The 14,568-nt window shown below is 44.8% G+C and overlaps 1 protein-coding gene across 1 annotated transcript in view; it reads right to left on the reverse strand.

Annotated features, from left to right (window-relative positions):
• The window catches only part of BAZ1B (bromodomain adjacent to zinc finger domain 1B), a 73,717-nt gene extending 67,425 nt beyond the window's left edge, over positions 1 to 6,292 (reverse strand). Inside the window, exon 1 of the mRNA XM_070567738.1 lies at positions 5,471 to 6,292. Within this exon, the coding sequence (XP_070423839.1) occupies positions 5,471 to 5,577 (107 nt within the window). The 5' untranslated portion in view covers positions 5,578 to 6,292. The remainder of the gene's footprint in view (positions 1 to 5,470) is intronic.
• Between the last annotated feature and the right edge of the window lie 8,276 nt (positions 6,293 to 14,568).

Raw genomic sequence — 14,568 nt, forward strand, 5'->3', positions numbered from 1 at the left:
AGAGTACTGAAAATCACTTCACCAGTCAAGATTTTGTTGAGCTTTATTTCCTGTGATTTGTATTATTTTAAGAAGAGAAAAAGGGGAAACTTTTTTCAAACAAAATATATTTAAATTGATCATAGTTTTTCAAACAATGAAAGTCCCTTTTCCCCTGAAACATATCTTTCCCACCTTTCTTTGAAAACCACCGCCATCAGGGCCAGCCACAGTGGCCTATTGGTTAAGTTCAGCAAATTCGGCTTAGACGGCCTGGGTCGGGATCCTGGAGGCAGACCTACACCGCTCTGTTAGCCCCATGCTGTGCTGGCGGCCCACATACTAAAACACAGAGGAAGACTGGCACGGATGTTAGCTCAGGGCGAAGCTTCCTCAGAAAAAATAAAATAAAATAAGTAAGTAAAATCACTGCTATCACCATAGCATTCTCATTCTGGGTGACCTCATCCATTCCCACTTCAACTACTACCTATATGCTAACAATTTCTATCACCAGCTCAGTCTCTCTCTGAACTCCAGGCCCATATATCCACTAGTAATACAGACATTTCTATTTGAATATGCACAGCAACTCAATATAAGAACATCGAAACTAGGGGCCAGCCCAGTGGCGCAGCAGTTAAGTGTGCACGTTCTGCTTCGGCGGTCCAGGGTTGGCCGGTTCAGATCCCAGGTGCGGACAAGGCACCGCTAGGCAAAAGCCATGCTGTGGTAGGCATCCCACATATAAAGTAGAGGAAGGTGGGCACAATGTTAGCTCAGGGCTAGTTTTCCTTGGCAAAAAAAGGAGGATTGGCAGCAGTTAGCTCAGGGGCTAATCTTCCTCAAAAAAAAGAAAAAAAAAAACATTGAAACTAAATACTTCGCTTCCCATGCCCCCCATTCTCAGTCAAACAAAGAGAAATAAACTCTTGTTCTTCTTCCAGGATTCTCTAAATCAGAGAATGACACCACTAACCAAGTGACAACCAAAATATTATCCATGACTCCTCCCCCAATCAAACACCAAATCCTGTCAAATCTACCTAATTTATTTCTGAAATCCACCCCAAGGGCTGGTAAATTTATTCAGACTACCATTATCTATCACCTAGATTATGTTGCTGCTAGTCTCAAGGCTGCAGATCCATTCTGAACACTGCAGCCACAGTGATCTTTCTGACCTAAAAGACTGCTTCTTTCCTGTTCAAATTTTTCAACAGCCTCTGCTAAATTTAAGGCAAAGTCCACACTCTTCAGCCCATCTCACAAGGACCTGTGTGATGCAGCCCTTTTCTGTATCTCTCACGACTAGGCAATTCCATCTCCCTTCCCACTTCTTCACTCCAGCCATATGAAACTTGTTCCAATTTTTCAAAATCAAGAACTTTCACATTCACAAACTCTTCAAAAAACCAAGTCCCCTATCCTTCATCTAACTAAATTCTAATCATCCTTTAGATCTCAACTTAAAAGTAACTTCCCCCAGGAAACATTCCCTGACCCCTGAAATATGGCAGACTGTATTATTCTTTCCAAATACTCACCTCCCTTCCTTAAAAGAATTCTACATCTCTACCCACTGCCATGGGGCCTGCAATGCTTCCTGTGAAGAGGAACATACATCCCCTCCCAGTGATGTTGAGCTTGGCCACATGACTTGCTGTGACCAATAGACGTGAGCAGATGTGACAGATGCCACCTCCCAGAAGAAGCTGAAAAAGCAATCCTGGTTTCCTCCAGCTCTTACTTTCACTAGAAAAGCACGCTGCAGACAGGGACTGCTCCTTCAGCCTGGATCTTGGAATAAGAAAAAATGTGTCCTTCGCTTTTTTCACCTGTTTTCTTTTTTTCCCCCAAATGTGGCCTCTAGAAAACTTTTAATTATATGTGGTTCACATTATATTTCTATTGGACAGCACTATAAACCTAAGGTTTACATCTAGGAATGTACGTCCTCTGACAATAACACAAAATGTTTGACTAGTCATCTAAATTAGATTAATTTCAAGTCTGAAACTGAAATTCCTGCAAGAATCCCCAACATTGGGTATTTTTAAGTTTATGTAACTATGTTCTGGTTACTACTTTGACTTATGTTAAAAGAAAGCGAGAGAAAAAATGAAAATGAAAGGAGTAAAAACAGTCCACTAGAAGCATACTGAGTCAGCTGCCTCTAAATCCTATTTCAGATTTTAGGTTACCAAAATAATTCGCTCACTCTCAAATAACCACTCAGAGCAAATGCCAATTGAGGTTTCAGTGTTCCAGAGACCGCTGCACATATATTGCAGACAAAATGTCAAAGTAATTCTCCAAAGGTTGTGAAAGCTATAAATGATAAGATATTTTCAAATCCTAGACTATCTCAATACGAATCTACTTTTTCATGAGTTCAAGAGCTACCTCCTTACCACAATATGCTGCTGCTTTGTTCTCTTTAGCCTTGTAAGGATTGTTTCTTTCAATAAAGTACTTGATAGCCTGAAAGGAAATGGCCCAGAAAAGTATGGAGGTTAAATAAGCATAACTATAACCCTAAGAGTTGTACGTAAGGTGACAAAGTGCCAACTCAAGATTTGCTTTTTATCCTATTTTCTTTCTTTGGACCAGTTTATCATTAAGTTAAAAATAACTCTAATCTGGTATAACTTGTTACTTTAAAGAAATTAAACTATAAAAATCAACGTAAGAGCTCAGTAGTCCCATTTTCCAATAAAATCCTGTCTTGCAACTACAACTTAACTCCAACTCTGGAGACATGCTCTAGACATGTTTTTCTAGGCAAGTCAAATTATTCTTGCCTAGAGCCAGAATAACTGTGTATTCTAACAGCCCCTCCACATTACATCTCTAAAAGTTCTCATATATTGATGCTACAAAGATTATGAACTAGTTGTTCCTAAGCTTTACAAACTAGGAGTTAAAGCAATACAACAAAAATACTAATCTACAGCAGGCTGCATGTAGGTTTGGTTCCTCCTTAAAATCCATCTTGACTTAAAATACAGTCAGTGTTATCATCCTATTGTCAAATAATCACATCAAGAATTGATTCTGATATAGTTAATTTCTCCAACTATGCCTAGTGTCTTGCCTGTAGTACTTCCCTAGGAAGTAATGTACCACAGACTCAAAGCTACCGTACAATAAACATAATCATCCATATATAACACCCAATCATTAAATGTGTGCATCACTGTCACACCACTGTAAGCTTAATAAAGGTATACAATACTTTCTTTAAGTCAATAAAATATCATACAAATTTGCTATAGAATATACATGCAATCAAAAGGCAGGTATTAGGAGAAAATTAAAGTATCAAATCCTATTAAAAACATAACAGTAAATATAAATTAAGAACTGGAAATAACAATACTTCAAACGCAGCTGTTACCCAACCACATACTTGTTCTCCTCTATAAAATCACTAATAGCCTAATAAAGAAATATGCCAACCTGCCAACCACACAGTACAATTGTTTAAAAACGATCCTCAAAGTGCTTCCACTTGTAGAAATTCCCCAGGGAGCAATTTCCCCCCAATAAGTAACACATTTAAGAACTCCTTTGTTAAAAGGGTTCTAAATAGTGGTACGGGAAATGTAAAAAATGAAGATTTTTATTAAATACATACCACTTAAAAAGCTTCAGGTTTCAGTTTTCAACCGTCATCAAGAGAAACTGCTCATATAGTTCGTTGTATTTCAATGATTTTGGTAAATGATATGAATACGCCTGTGCTGCCAGTTCTAAACTAGCTATCTATGGCCATTTTTTACATGGCTCCAGGCCTACGACAGACTCAGAACTTGTCTCTTCTCTATCGCATGTTTCCCACACTCCACTAGAACCAGACCTGAAAAATGAACGTCCGATGATATTAGTATGTGAGTAACCATCACCTGCTCAAAAGATGACATCTGAAAAGGATATGGCAGCTTCCCACAAGTAATTTTTTACTCCACAAATGTTTTCGAATGTTATAAAAAATTTTTAAAAGTAGGGCACCTTTAGAATAATGCTGTATGTTTTTAGTAGAGCTGGAGTACTTCTCCAAAGCAATCCAAAAGTCCTAACAAGACAAGAAAAAGAACCAGATTACCACCCGCACTCCTCCCTGAAATGCACCTTAGACCACAAACTGATACGAAAAATGCACTAACATCATTCAAATTCCTTTTGGATTTACTTACAGGGATGAGATAGGAAGAGCACTAGATTCTACTCCGAGCTCCAGTCACTTACAGTGTGTGACCTTTAACAAGTCAACCTCAACTTCCTGGGCCCACCTGGCAAAGCAGGCAGGAGAACCCAACCACCTCCAAGGTCCATTTCAGCTCTGAGATGCTACAGTTCTATTTCTTCAAGAGCATTCCTACAGCATGGACTTACTTTCCAGGTCTCTCTGTACGTAAACACCCAATATTCACAAACTGCACTCAAACATGAATGAGGTTACCTTATAAAGTATTACGTTGAAGGGGGGAATCAAAGAGAAATGAAATGAAATGACATCGCTCACATGGGCACTTCCTTCGCAGAAGCAAACAAGCAGAAATTACTAAGAAGTCAAGACCTTCCAAAGGGAAAAAGCTGATAAATCAAAATACTAATACATTCGCCTTCCCTCTTGAAGCTGCCCGTACACTAAAGAAAGCTTAACTCAGAAATCTTCTTTTTCACACTTTAACTTCAAAAAGGACTCATCTGGCATCCATAAGGTAAGTAAATAAAAGTCATACAACTGATAACTAAAACACTCAGCTTGCGCAAGAAATCTTAAACAACGATTAGAAGAGAGGATGCTTATTTAAAAGACAATGCTTCCTACTTATACGTCGTGCCTAATTTTACTCAAAAACAAATCCCAATCTTCTAAATCGTCAAAATTTCAAACGTGCATGCCCAGGGAAGCAAGTCATCAGCTCCTCCAAGGGAACTCTTTTTCTTCCCTTTCCTCTGAGTCTGGAAACCCATTCTCGGTCCCCCACCTCCCGATCCTGTCAGATCATCACCGGCCTCCAGCCCCGCCGGGAGAACAGAAACACGGGTGCCCCCGCAGAGACCGGGTAAAACGCAGCCGACACGGTGCAAGCGGATCACGAGGCCGCGCGGGTCCCATTTCAAAAACTTCAGCTGACGGTTTAATTAAAAAGGAAAAGGCAGCAGCGAAGGCAGCCCCGCGCCCCCCGGGCCCGAAGGCCTGCCGCCCTAAAGGAGGGGGACGCGGGGTTCGCTGCCGGCCGCCGAGGCCCGGGGACAAAGTGCGGAGCCGGGCAAGGATGGAGGGCGCGGGGCTCCGGGCGGCCTGCGTGGGGCCGGCCAGCCCCCAGAACGCCGGGCTCGGGCTCGGGCTCGGGCGCAGGCCCGCCGGCGCCGGGCGCGCTGACAGCTGCCACCGCGCGGGGCCGCGCCGCCGCCGGCCCCGGACCCCCGTCCCCCCGCCCCCCGCGGGCGGCCTGGCCGGCGCGGCTGGAAAGGATACTCCCGAGTGCGGAAGGCCTCCTGAGTGTGCGCGATGGTGAAGAGCGGCTCCTCGCCGGGAAGCGGCTTCACCAGCGGGAAAGGCTTGCGGCCCAGCAGTGGCGCCATCGCGGCGGCGGCGAGGCGGCGGCACCTAGCGAGCCCGCGGCGAGGCACTAGGCCCCGCGGCCCGGAGCGAGCGCAGGCTCCCGGGGGTGGGTGGGGGAGGGGAGGGGTGAGAGGGCGGCGCGAACTCGGCTCCCTCACTGCCGGCGCGGCCGCGCGAGGGCCATGCAACCGGACGCCGGGGCACAGAGCTCCCGCGCACGCCGCCGCGCCGCCCGGCAGCCTCCGGCCAACCTTCGCTACGGGTCCCCGCGTTCGGCAGTCACGACTCCTCCTCAGCTGCACCGGAGGAAATTATTGAAAAATGGCGGGAGATTCCCCTCCTCCCCCTCGCCCGGCCAGCGCACACACTAACTTGCTCCCCTGTGGCGCCGGTGGCGAATGCTCCAATAGGCGGAGAGCTGGTCAGTGCTCACAGTCTACTGGCTCGGAGGAGCTGCCGGTCTCCTCTTGGGTCCCGCCCCCTTCCCCAGCCGCGCAGTTGCGTTGCAGCGCACCAGAGGGCAGTATGAAGAGGTGAAAGGTCACGTTATGTAAGCGCCGGTGACAGGCGTGCGGACCTCCAGCGGCGGAGTTGAAACTGGGGGACAGCGGAGACCGAAATGCCGGGAATTCAAGGAGGTCAAGCCAGAGAAGCCCCCTAGCATACAGACTCTGCGCCATCTGTCACCGACGGCGACACCGACATCCGGGCACCAGTGTCCGTGTGGTGCGCCGGAGGGGGGAGGGGGAGCGCGCGGCCAGGGGCTTTGTCTTTCCACTTGTGCTCCGCCCCCTCCTTAAAGGCGCCGCGCTCGGCCACGCCCGGGGATGCGCGGGTGGGGCGGATGGGAGGAGGGGTTGGCGGGAAGCAACTCTAAGACCTTGCCCAAGCAAAGGTTCCACTGAAGGACAAGGAGCCCCAGCCTTGCTCACCCAAAGTTAACTTCTTCTTTATGAGGGTGTCGTTGAGATCCGGATATTAGTCTGATGCTTGTTTCTAGGGGCTTGCTAGAAAGGGTAATACAGAAGCTTCTTTGGAAAAATACATTAAAGGACTTAAGTGTTAAAGATACACCCACTCATTCCAGTAGTCTTTACTAGCACCTGCAATGTTCAAGGCACTGTGCTGGGTGCTATAGGGGAAAAAAATAAGATAGAGAAGGAAAAACAGGGCCGGCCGGGTGGTGCAGCGGTTAAGTGCACGGGTTCTGCTTCAGTGGTGGGGGATTGGCCGGTTCACATCCCGGTTGTGGACATGGCACAGTTTGACAAGCCATGCTGTGGCAGGCGTCCCACATATAAAGTAGAGGAAGATGGGCACAGATGTAAGCTCAGGGCCAGGCTTACTCAGCAAAAAGAGGAAGATTGGCAGCAGTTACCTCAGAGCTAATCTTCCTCAAAAAAAAAAAAAAGACTGCCCTGAAAAAATAAGAGACACGGATCATCACTATGCTATGTGATGAGTGCTGTACAGAGTGCGCAGGAAGGGGTCAGCCACGAGGCCGAGTGGTTGAGTTCACGCGCTCAGGGTCCATGGCCCAGGGTTTCGCAGGTTCAGATCCTAGGTGCAGACATGGCTCATCAAGCCATGCTGAAGCGGCATCCCGCGTGCCACAACTGGAGGGACCCACAACTAAAATATACAGCTGTATGCTGGGGGGGATTTGGGGAGAAAAAGCAGAAGAAAAAAATATATTGGCAACGCTTGTTAGCTCAAGTGCCAATCTTTAAAAAAAAAAAAAAAGTGCGCAGGAAGAAGACAGCAATTACTGTGCCAGGAGTGAGGACATTTGAGTTGCTTCTCCAAGCAGACTACACCCACATAGTCCAAAATCTGTTTGGCTATCCAGTCCAATAAGAAACACACTCATCAAAAATTCTCTCCCTATTTTAATTGTCTCCCTCACTTCAAAGATCTTCAGTGGCCACAGAACATCCCTTCCCAGCCTGTTCTTCAACAGGGCTAGACTGCTAGGTGGCCCTGAATGCAGCAGGCCAGTGCCAGAACCTGTTCTCCTTTTCTTCCCACTTTGATGTCAAAAGTATACCCCCCTTAAAAGGTACGTTCTAGGTCAGATGCCACCTCTCTGGAGCCTCCTCTGATCACCTACTAGAGAAGGGAACTCATCTTCCTTCAGTAGACATTTCTTCTAAGAGGATTAGGAGAAACCTCAGAGGATATGGCATTTGAGTTGATTATGAAAAGGTAAGTAGCAATTCACTAGGAAGAGAAATGAGGGGTGAATATTCTAAGCAGAGGGGGCTGCAGCAGACTTGGTAAATTCAGGACAATATGCCTAAAAAATGGGGGTTTTGAGGCAGAAAGTATCCAGAGATGAGACTGGCAAAGGAAGTGATCATCATGACCACAGCATGTGATGGTTGAACTAGAGTGACCACTGAGAAGGAATGGCACTAGTTTGTGGCGGTGATTCCAAAGGCCTCAAATAGATCAAGATCAGTGGAGAGAGGCAGACAGATTTGAGAGGCACAGACTGGGTGACTAATGAGATGGACATTTGCAGGACTAGATACGTAACTACACACAGAGTAAGGATTCCAAAACACTCAGAAACAATTTTTTGGAAAAAGTTGATATTTCAAAGGAAGCATCTAATTGCACATGAGAATGGGCAACCATCATCATCTCAGCACTTGGGGCGGCTGTGGCCTGGGTTCCAGCCCTGGTGTTGGTGAAGCAGAGATCTAAAACGGGAGAGTCAGTGATGGGCTCAGTTTCAGCAACAACAACCGGAGGTACCCTGGAAAGCCATCCAGAACACTGTTGGGAATTCTGCAGCCGGAAGTGGAAGCTAGAGGCGGAGCTTTGTGAGCACGGCCTATCAGCTGGGGCCCCACAATAAGGAGCTGAGAAGGGCCTCCTCAAATAAAGAGCAGGGCTTACCTTGGAGAGATGGAATTATGGTTGGTTTTATTTTCGTCTCTGTATTTTTCAATTTGTTTTTCTATACTGGTTATATGTTAGGTTTACAATATAAAAAATAATAAATTTTAATGTGACTCTTGCTTGGTAGATTTCCTCCATTTCTGTCGCTCAAATTTACAAACAATGGAGCTGATTAACAAGATTTTAACATCTCATCCTGAAAATGCCAAAAAAAAAAAACCAAAAAAACAATGGGAGAGACTAAGTTAACACAACTCTCAGTTCCCTGCTCTAATAATTTCACTGACTCCTGTTGTGGGAAAATCCTTTCTGAGTTCACTCTTCCTGTCCAGTAGCCATCTCCTAACTCCCAGCTAGCCCCAAGTGGACCATTTCCTCCCAAGTTCCAGAATTCACTACACTTCTTCCTACCCACTGCCAGAAGTGTGCTTCTTTCTCCTCTGTGCGTCTGAATCCCACACTTTCTTCCTAATGCTTTTTCCTGATTGTTCCATTCCACATCTGCTTTCACTGAACTCCCAAGTTTTTAAATCATAATTTTAGCAACGTTTGTTGTTTAATGTGTTTTCTCTCCCAACATTTGAATAAACAAATTAATAATCAAGGGCAGAGATTAAAATGTGTGATTTCCAGGTATCTGTACCAGACCTGCCACTGCTCAGAGTCAGCTGTGGCTGCCCAGCGCCAGGAGTAGCACTCTCTAGAGAAACAGAGTACATTTCCCTGTGCAGCGCTCCGCCGGGTAGTTTGATGACATGAGCTCAGTCAGCAGGGCCTGTTTTGTGATCTGTGTCATGTGGAGCCGTGCCCTGCCACACACTCATCTTTCACTGATGCAGACACAAACCCTTGCTTAGACAGTTTCAGCTTCTGGCTGGTCTTTTCTTGCCTGTCCTCTTGGTTCCTCAAACTCAAAACATCCCAAACCCATAGTCTCTTATCTTCCTTCCCTCCATCACTTGCTCTATCTGGGTGTTTTTGTTTCTATTACTGGCCCTCGCTTCCTCACAACCTCACAGGCTCAGCCTGGACCTCTCCTGAGCTCCACAGCCATAGGGTCGAGCAGATACTGTCAATTCTGCCTGCCTAAATCTTAAACTCTCTCCTTCCTGTCATTCCCACAGCATCCAACTTCAGGCCTTTATTATTTCTGGCCAAAACTACTATAATGACTTTCTTCTTTTACAATGTTTTAAACTACATTAAAATTACGTATTTTTCATGGTAAAATGAACATAGTTCCAAAAAGGACACATATAAACATAGTTCAAAAAAAATTTCGGGGTCAGCCCTGTGGCATAGTGGATAAGTTCAAGGGTTCGTTCGGATCCCAGGTGTGGACCTACACCACTCGGCAGCCATGCTGTGTCAGCAACCCACACGCGAAATAGAGGAAGATTGGCACAGATGTTAGCTCAGTGACAATCTTCTTCACCAAAAAAAAAGGGAAGATTGGCAACAGATGTTAACTCAGGGCAAATCTTCGTCAGCAAAAAGTAATTGAAAATCTCAACTAGTTCTACAAAAAGTAGCCCTGCAGCACCCTTCCCTCATCCTCTTCCCACCCCCCCAAGCATCCATTTTCAATTTGTTAAGCTCTTTCCTCTGGTATTTACTTCCATATTTCTAAGTAACATATATTCTGCTGTTTTTTAGTTTTTCAGTTTTAAAATTAGCTGTTGACTTTCTTCAGTGGAAGAGGAGGCCTTTGCTCTCTTATATCCCCCCACAAACACCTGTCAACCTGCAAAAACAGAAGCCATTTTAAGAAACAAAGCATTTATTTGGGATCAAAGAATTGCAATTCAGGGAGCATGAATTCAGGTAGAAACCCAAACAGTGTCCCTCTAGGGAGTAAAAGTCAGGGGCTTTTTTTTTTTTTTGAGGAAGATTAGCCCTGAGCTAACTGCTGCCAATCCTCTTTTTGCTGAGGAAGACTGGCCCTGAGCTAACATCCGTGCTCATCTTCCTCTACTTTATATGTAGGACGCCTGCCACAGCATGGCTTGTCAAGTGGTGCCATGTCCGCACCTGGGACCCGAACTGGCAAACCCTGGGCCTCCAAAGTGGAAGGTGTGCACTTAACTGCTGTGCCACCAGGCCGGCCCCGAAGGGCAGGGGCTTTTAAAGGCCAAGAAAGGAGATTGTACTACAAAGAATTTTGACCAGAGGGGCTGGCCCGGTGGTGCAGCGGTTAAGTTCTGCTTTGGCAGCCCAGGGTTCACCAGTTCGGATCCCAGACGCAGTCCTACACACTACTTATCAAGCCATGCTGTGGCAGGCATCCCACATTTAAAGTGGAAGAAGATGGGCACGGATGTTAGCTCAGGGCCAGTCTTCCTCAGCTAAAAGAGGAGGATTGTGGCAGATGTTAACTCAGGGCTAATCTTCCTCAAAAAGAAAAAAAAAAAAATTTTAATTGGAGTTGGAGGCAGAGAGCTAATCTTGGCTAAACAGTGATTGACTATTGATTCCATCTTCAGGAAGTCCCCAATCCTCAGTCTTTGTGATTGGCAAGTCCATTCTCCTATTGACTTCTCAAACAATTGCTAGTAAAATAAATCATTTTGGCCCAGTCCAAAGGTTTGGGACAGCAAAGCAGTTTCTCTGGAAAGGCAGCTCTGACTCCATTTTAAAATGGCTCCTGTGTAGTCAAGTTTGACACACCACACACAGATACAAGCATATTCTCTAAATAATCATATTGCAATAGGTTAAATCAATATTCAGTGTATGACTTATGGTGGTGTATTATTCACAAATAATCCACATGGTGAACTGGGGGCATTTCCTTTCTTCTAATGTTTTCCCTGGTTTGCTTCAGTCTATTTTTACTTCATTTTCTATGGACCTATCACTGCTCTATCCCCAAACTAATAGAACTGTAAGTCTCCCAACGTGTGCGAACACTAAGGTGGGCAATGCCCTTCCAATTTGTCCCCCTGCTTCCCTCTCCATGGCATCTTGCACACTATGTCACTCCCCTGTTCTTGGCTGCCAATGGTCAGTTCCCTAAAGCCAACAGAGTAAAATCAAACTCTCTGGCCTGACCTTCAAGGCCCTCCCCACACTCCCCAGTCTTTCTGCTACTTTCCTCTGACTCCTTACTCTGCAGACAAACTAGTTTATCTAGATTTCCAAATATCACTCCCCACTAAAAGGATCCAGGGCTCCTTGGAAAAATGACTGGTGCTGGAAAGTCCAAGGTGAGTCAGGAACACTTTGTGCCTGAAAGTAAGAAACTGCTCAAATAATGATGGGGACGTGTCAAAAGGACACAGGAGCCAGCATAAAGGGATCCTAACTGGCTGAACCTAGGACAATATGAATAATAAAAAAATGACAGTGATGTATTATAACACATTAAATATAAAGGGAATCCATGAGCTTGGAGTAATACTCAAAAAGAATAAAAAAGAAATGCAAATGCAGAGAGCAGAAGGGAAACTTGCTATTTACAGAAGGCTGTCAGTGAATGAATGTACAAAGAATTATAGATTTAGAAAAATGACCATTTTGCAACCTCCAATAAAGTAACTGATTCAGAAACAGATCAATCTGTTTGTCTGTAAAATCACTGGGCAAAAATGTTGTTGCGGAATGGTTTAAAATGATCACCTCCAGAGATTACTTACATAAAAGCACCCCAACAGCGGCGAAGTCTGGCAGACACCACCTCAGCCAAGTGATCAAACTCGGCATCACCAAAAATGAGACAAACTGACAATATGTGCTCTCGATAGAAGGCAATGAGATGTACACATCACTTAACCAAAACCATTTAACCTGAAACCCTTAAAAGAGACAAATCCAGATTGTGGGACATTCTACAAATAACTGACTGGATGCTTGAAAAATATCAATGACATGAAAGACACTCACCTCCCAAAAAAGATTCTAAAAGGAGACTAAAGAGACATGAGAACTACATGCAATGTGAGACCCCAGATTAGATCCTGGATCTAGGGGGTGAGAGGAACTACTATAAAGTACCTTATTGGGACAATTGGGGAAATCTGAATATGTTCATGTTAAATAATATTATTGTATCATTGTTAAATTTCCTGCATATGATAACGATACTCTGGTCATGATGGGAAATGTCCTTGTACTTAGGAGATACAAGCTCAAGTATTTTGGGCTAAAGTGTCAGAATGACAACAACCTATTTTCAAATAATTCAGAAAAAAAAAAGAGGGGCTGGCCTGGTGGCACAGCAGTTAAATGCACACATTCCGCTTTGGCGGCCCGGCATTCGTTGGTTGGATCCCAGGTGTGGACATGGCACCGCTTGGCAAACCATGCTGTGGCAGCCGTCCCACATAAAGCAGAGGAAGATGGGCACAGATGTTAGCTCAGGGCCAGTCTTCCTCAGCAAAAAGAGGAGGATCGGCAGCAGTTAGCTCAGGGCTAATCTTCCTCAAAAAAAAAAAAAGAAAGAAAAAGAAAAACGTGTGTTGAGATATAGAACAAATACAGCAAAATGTTAATCATTGGTGAATCTGCGTGAAGGGTACACATAGTTTATTGAACTATTCTTTCAACTTTCTGTAGTTTTGAAAATTCCCAAAATAAAAAGTTGGAGAAAATGGAAACTCAATTCCCTGGTTACTCCCCACACAGCCCTGGGAACCTGCCCCGAGGAGTCTCTCCTAATACCACACAGGTATTCCAGGGCCCAGCCTCAAATGCCACCTCTTCCATAAACCTTCTCTGACCTCGAGTCCCCCCAGATTCTCCCCTGGACGCTGACAGCACTCCACCCTCTCCACCTCCCAGCACACACTCCCGTCTACCTTCTCTTCCTCACCAGACCATCAGCTCCTGAAAGGTGGAGACCACACGTCTACCAGTTGTACTTTACAGAGAACCCAGAAAGTTCTCAACAAATGTTTGTAAAATAAATGAATGCTACTTTCCAAGATGGTGAGTGACTTGGGCATGAAAATCCTCCCATGCACTCACCTTTTGCATATTCCAAAATTCTCTTGGGCAAAATCCATCAAGCTCTATTGATCTTCTTTAGTGCTTACTCATATTCAATGAATTGAGTTAGCAGGCTCATGTGTATTTTTTTTTTTTTTTTTTTTTTGCTTGAGGAATATTAGTCCTGAGCTAACATCTGTGCCAATCTTCCTCCACTTTACATGTGGGTCACTGGCACAGCACGGCTGACGAGTGGTGTAGGTCCACACGCAGGATCTGCACCTGTGCTGTGAAAGTGGAGCACCGAACTTAACCACTAGACCATGGGCAAGCCACTCATGTATTTTTCTTAGTAATTCAAACGTGCCTACACATTGGGCCTACCACTCCCCAGAGGGCATTTACAAGCTATTTGCGAATCACTTGCGATCATCTCCTGACTTTTCCTCTTCTCTTTTCCTTCTCATCCTCCTAAAACTTACCCTATCAAGATCCTCAGATGATGGTGGAGACTGCTAGCCTGAATCCCTTAGAATATCAATGAAGTGGTGTTAAAGTAGAAGTCAACGAAAGAAGAAAATGGTTTCTAGTGCACCTTTTTCATCATCCTCTATGTTCCGTTGTGGCCTCTGGTCCAGCACTTACTACTATTCTCTAGTGGCTGTGTAGAGGTCTAGCTCCTTAGCCGGCCTACTAGGCTCCTGTGTGCCAAGTCCCAGCACCTAGTCACAAAGTAACCACGAATGCCAACTGCTATCTCCTCTTGTTAGTTTTCCCTCCTGCGTACCTTTTGTGACACTTGATTCCAATAATTCTGTTTTTCATTTATAGAAACTCTATTTGGTCCTTTTCCAAATCTGCCTGGTCATTTTTATGGTCTCTTAGTCATTATACTTTCAATAACTTCCTTTGTTTAAACACATTAAAACATACTTATTTTATGTACCACATACAACTCCAGTATCTGTGAAATTCATTTGACAACTTGATAGTACATGTTATTTTTTTTTTTCTGGTGAGGAAGATGGGCCCTGAGCTAACATCTGTTGCCAGTTGTCATCTATTTTACGTGGGATGCCACCACAGTGTGGCTTCAGAAGTGGTGCTAGCTCCACACCCAGGATCTGAACCTACGAATCCAAGGCTGCTGAAGCAGAGCATGTGAACTTAACCGCTAT

This window comes from Equus przewalskii, chromosome 12 (genome assembly GCF_037783145.1).
Source record: "Equus przewalskii isolate Varuska chromosome 12, EquPr2, whole genome shotgun sequence".
Taxonomy (NCBI): Eukaryota; Metazoa; Chordata; class Mammalia; order Perissodactyla; family Equidae; genus Equus; species Equus przewalskii.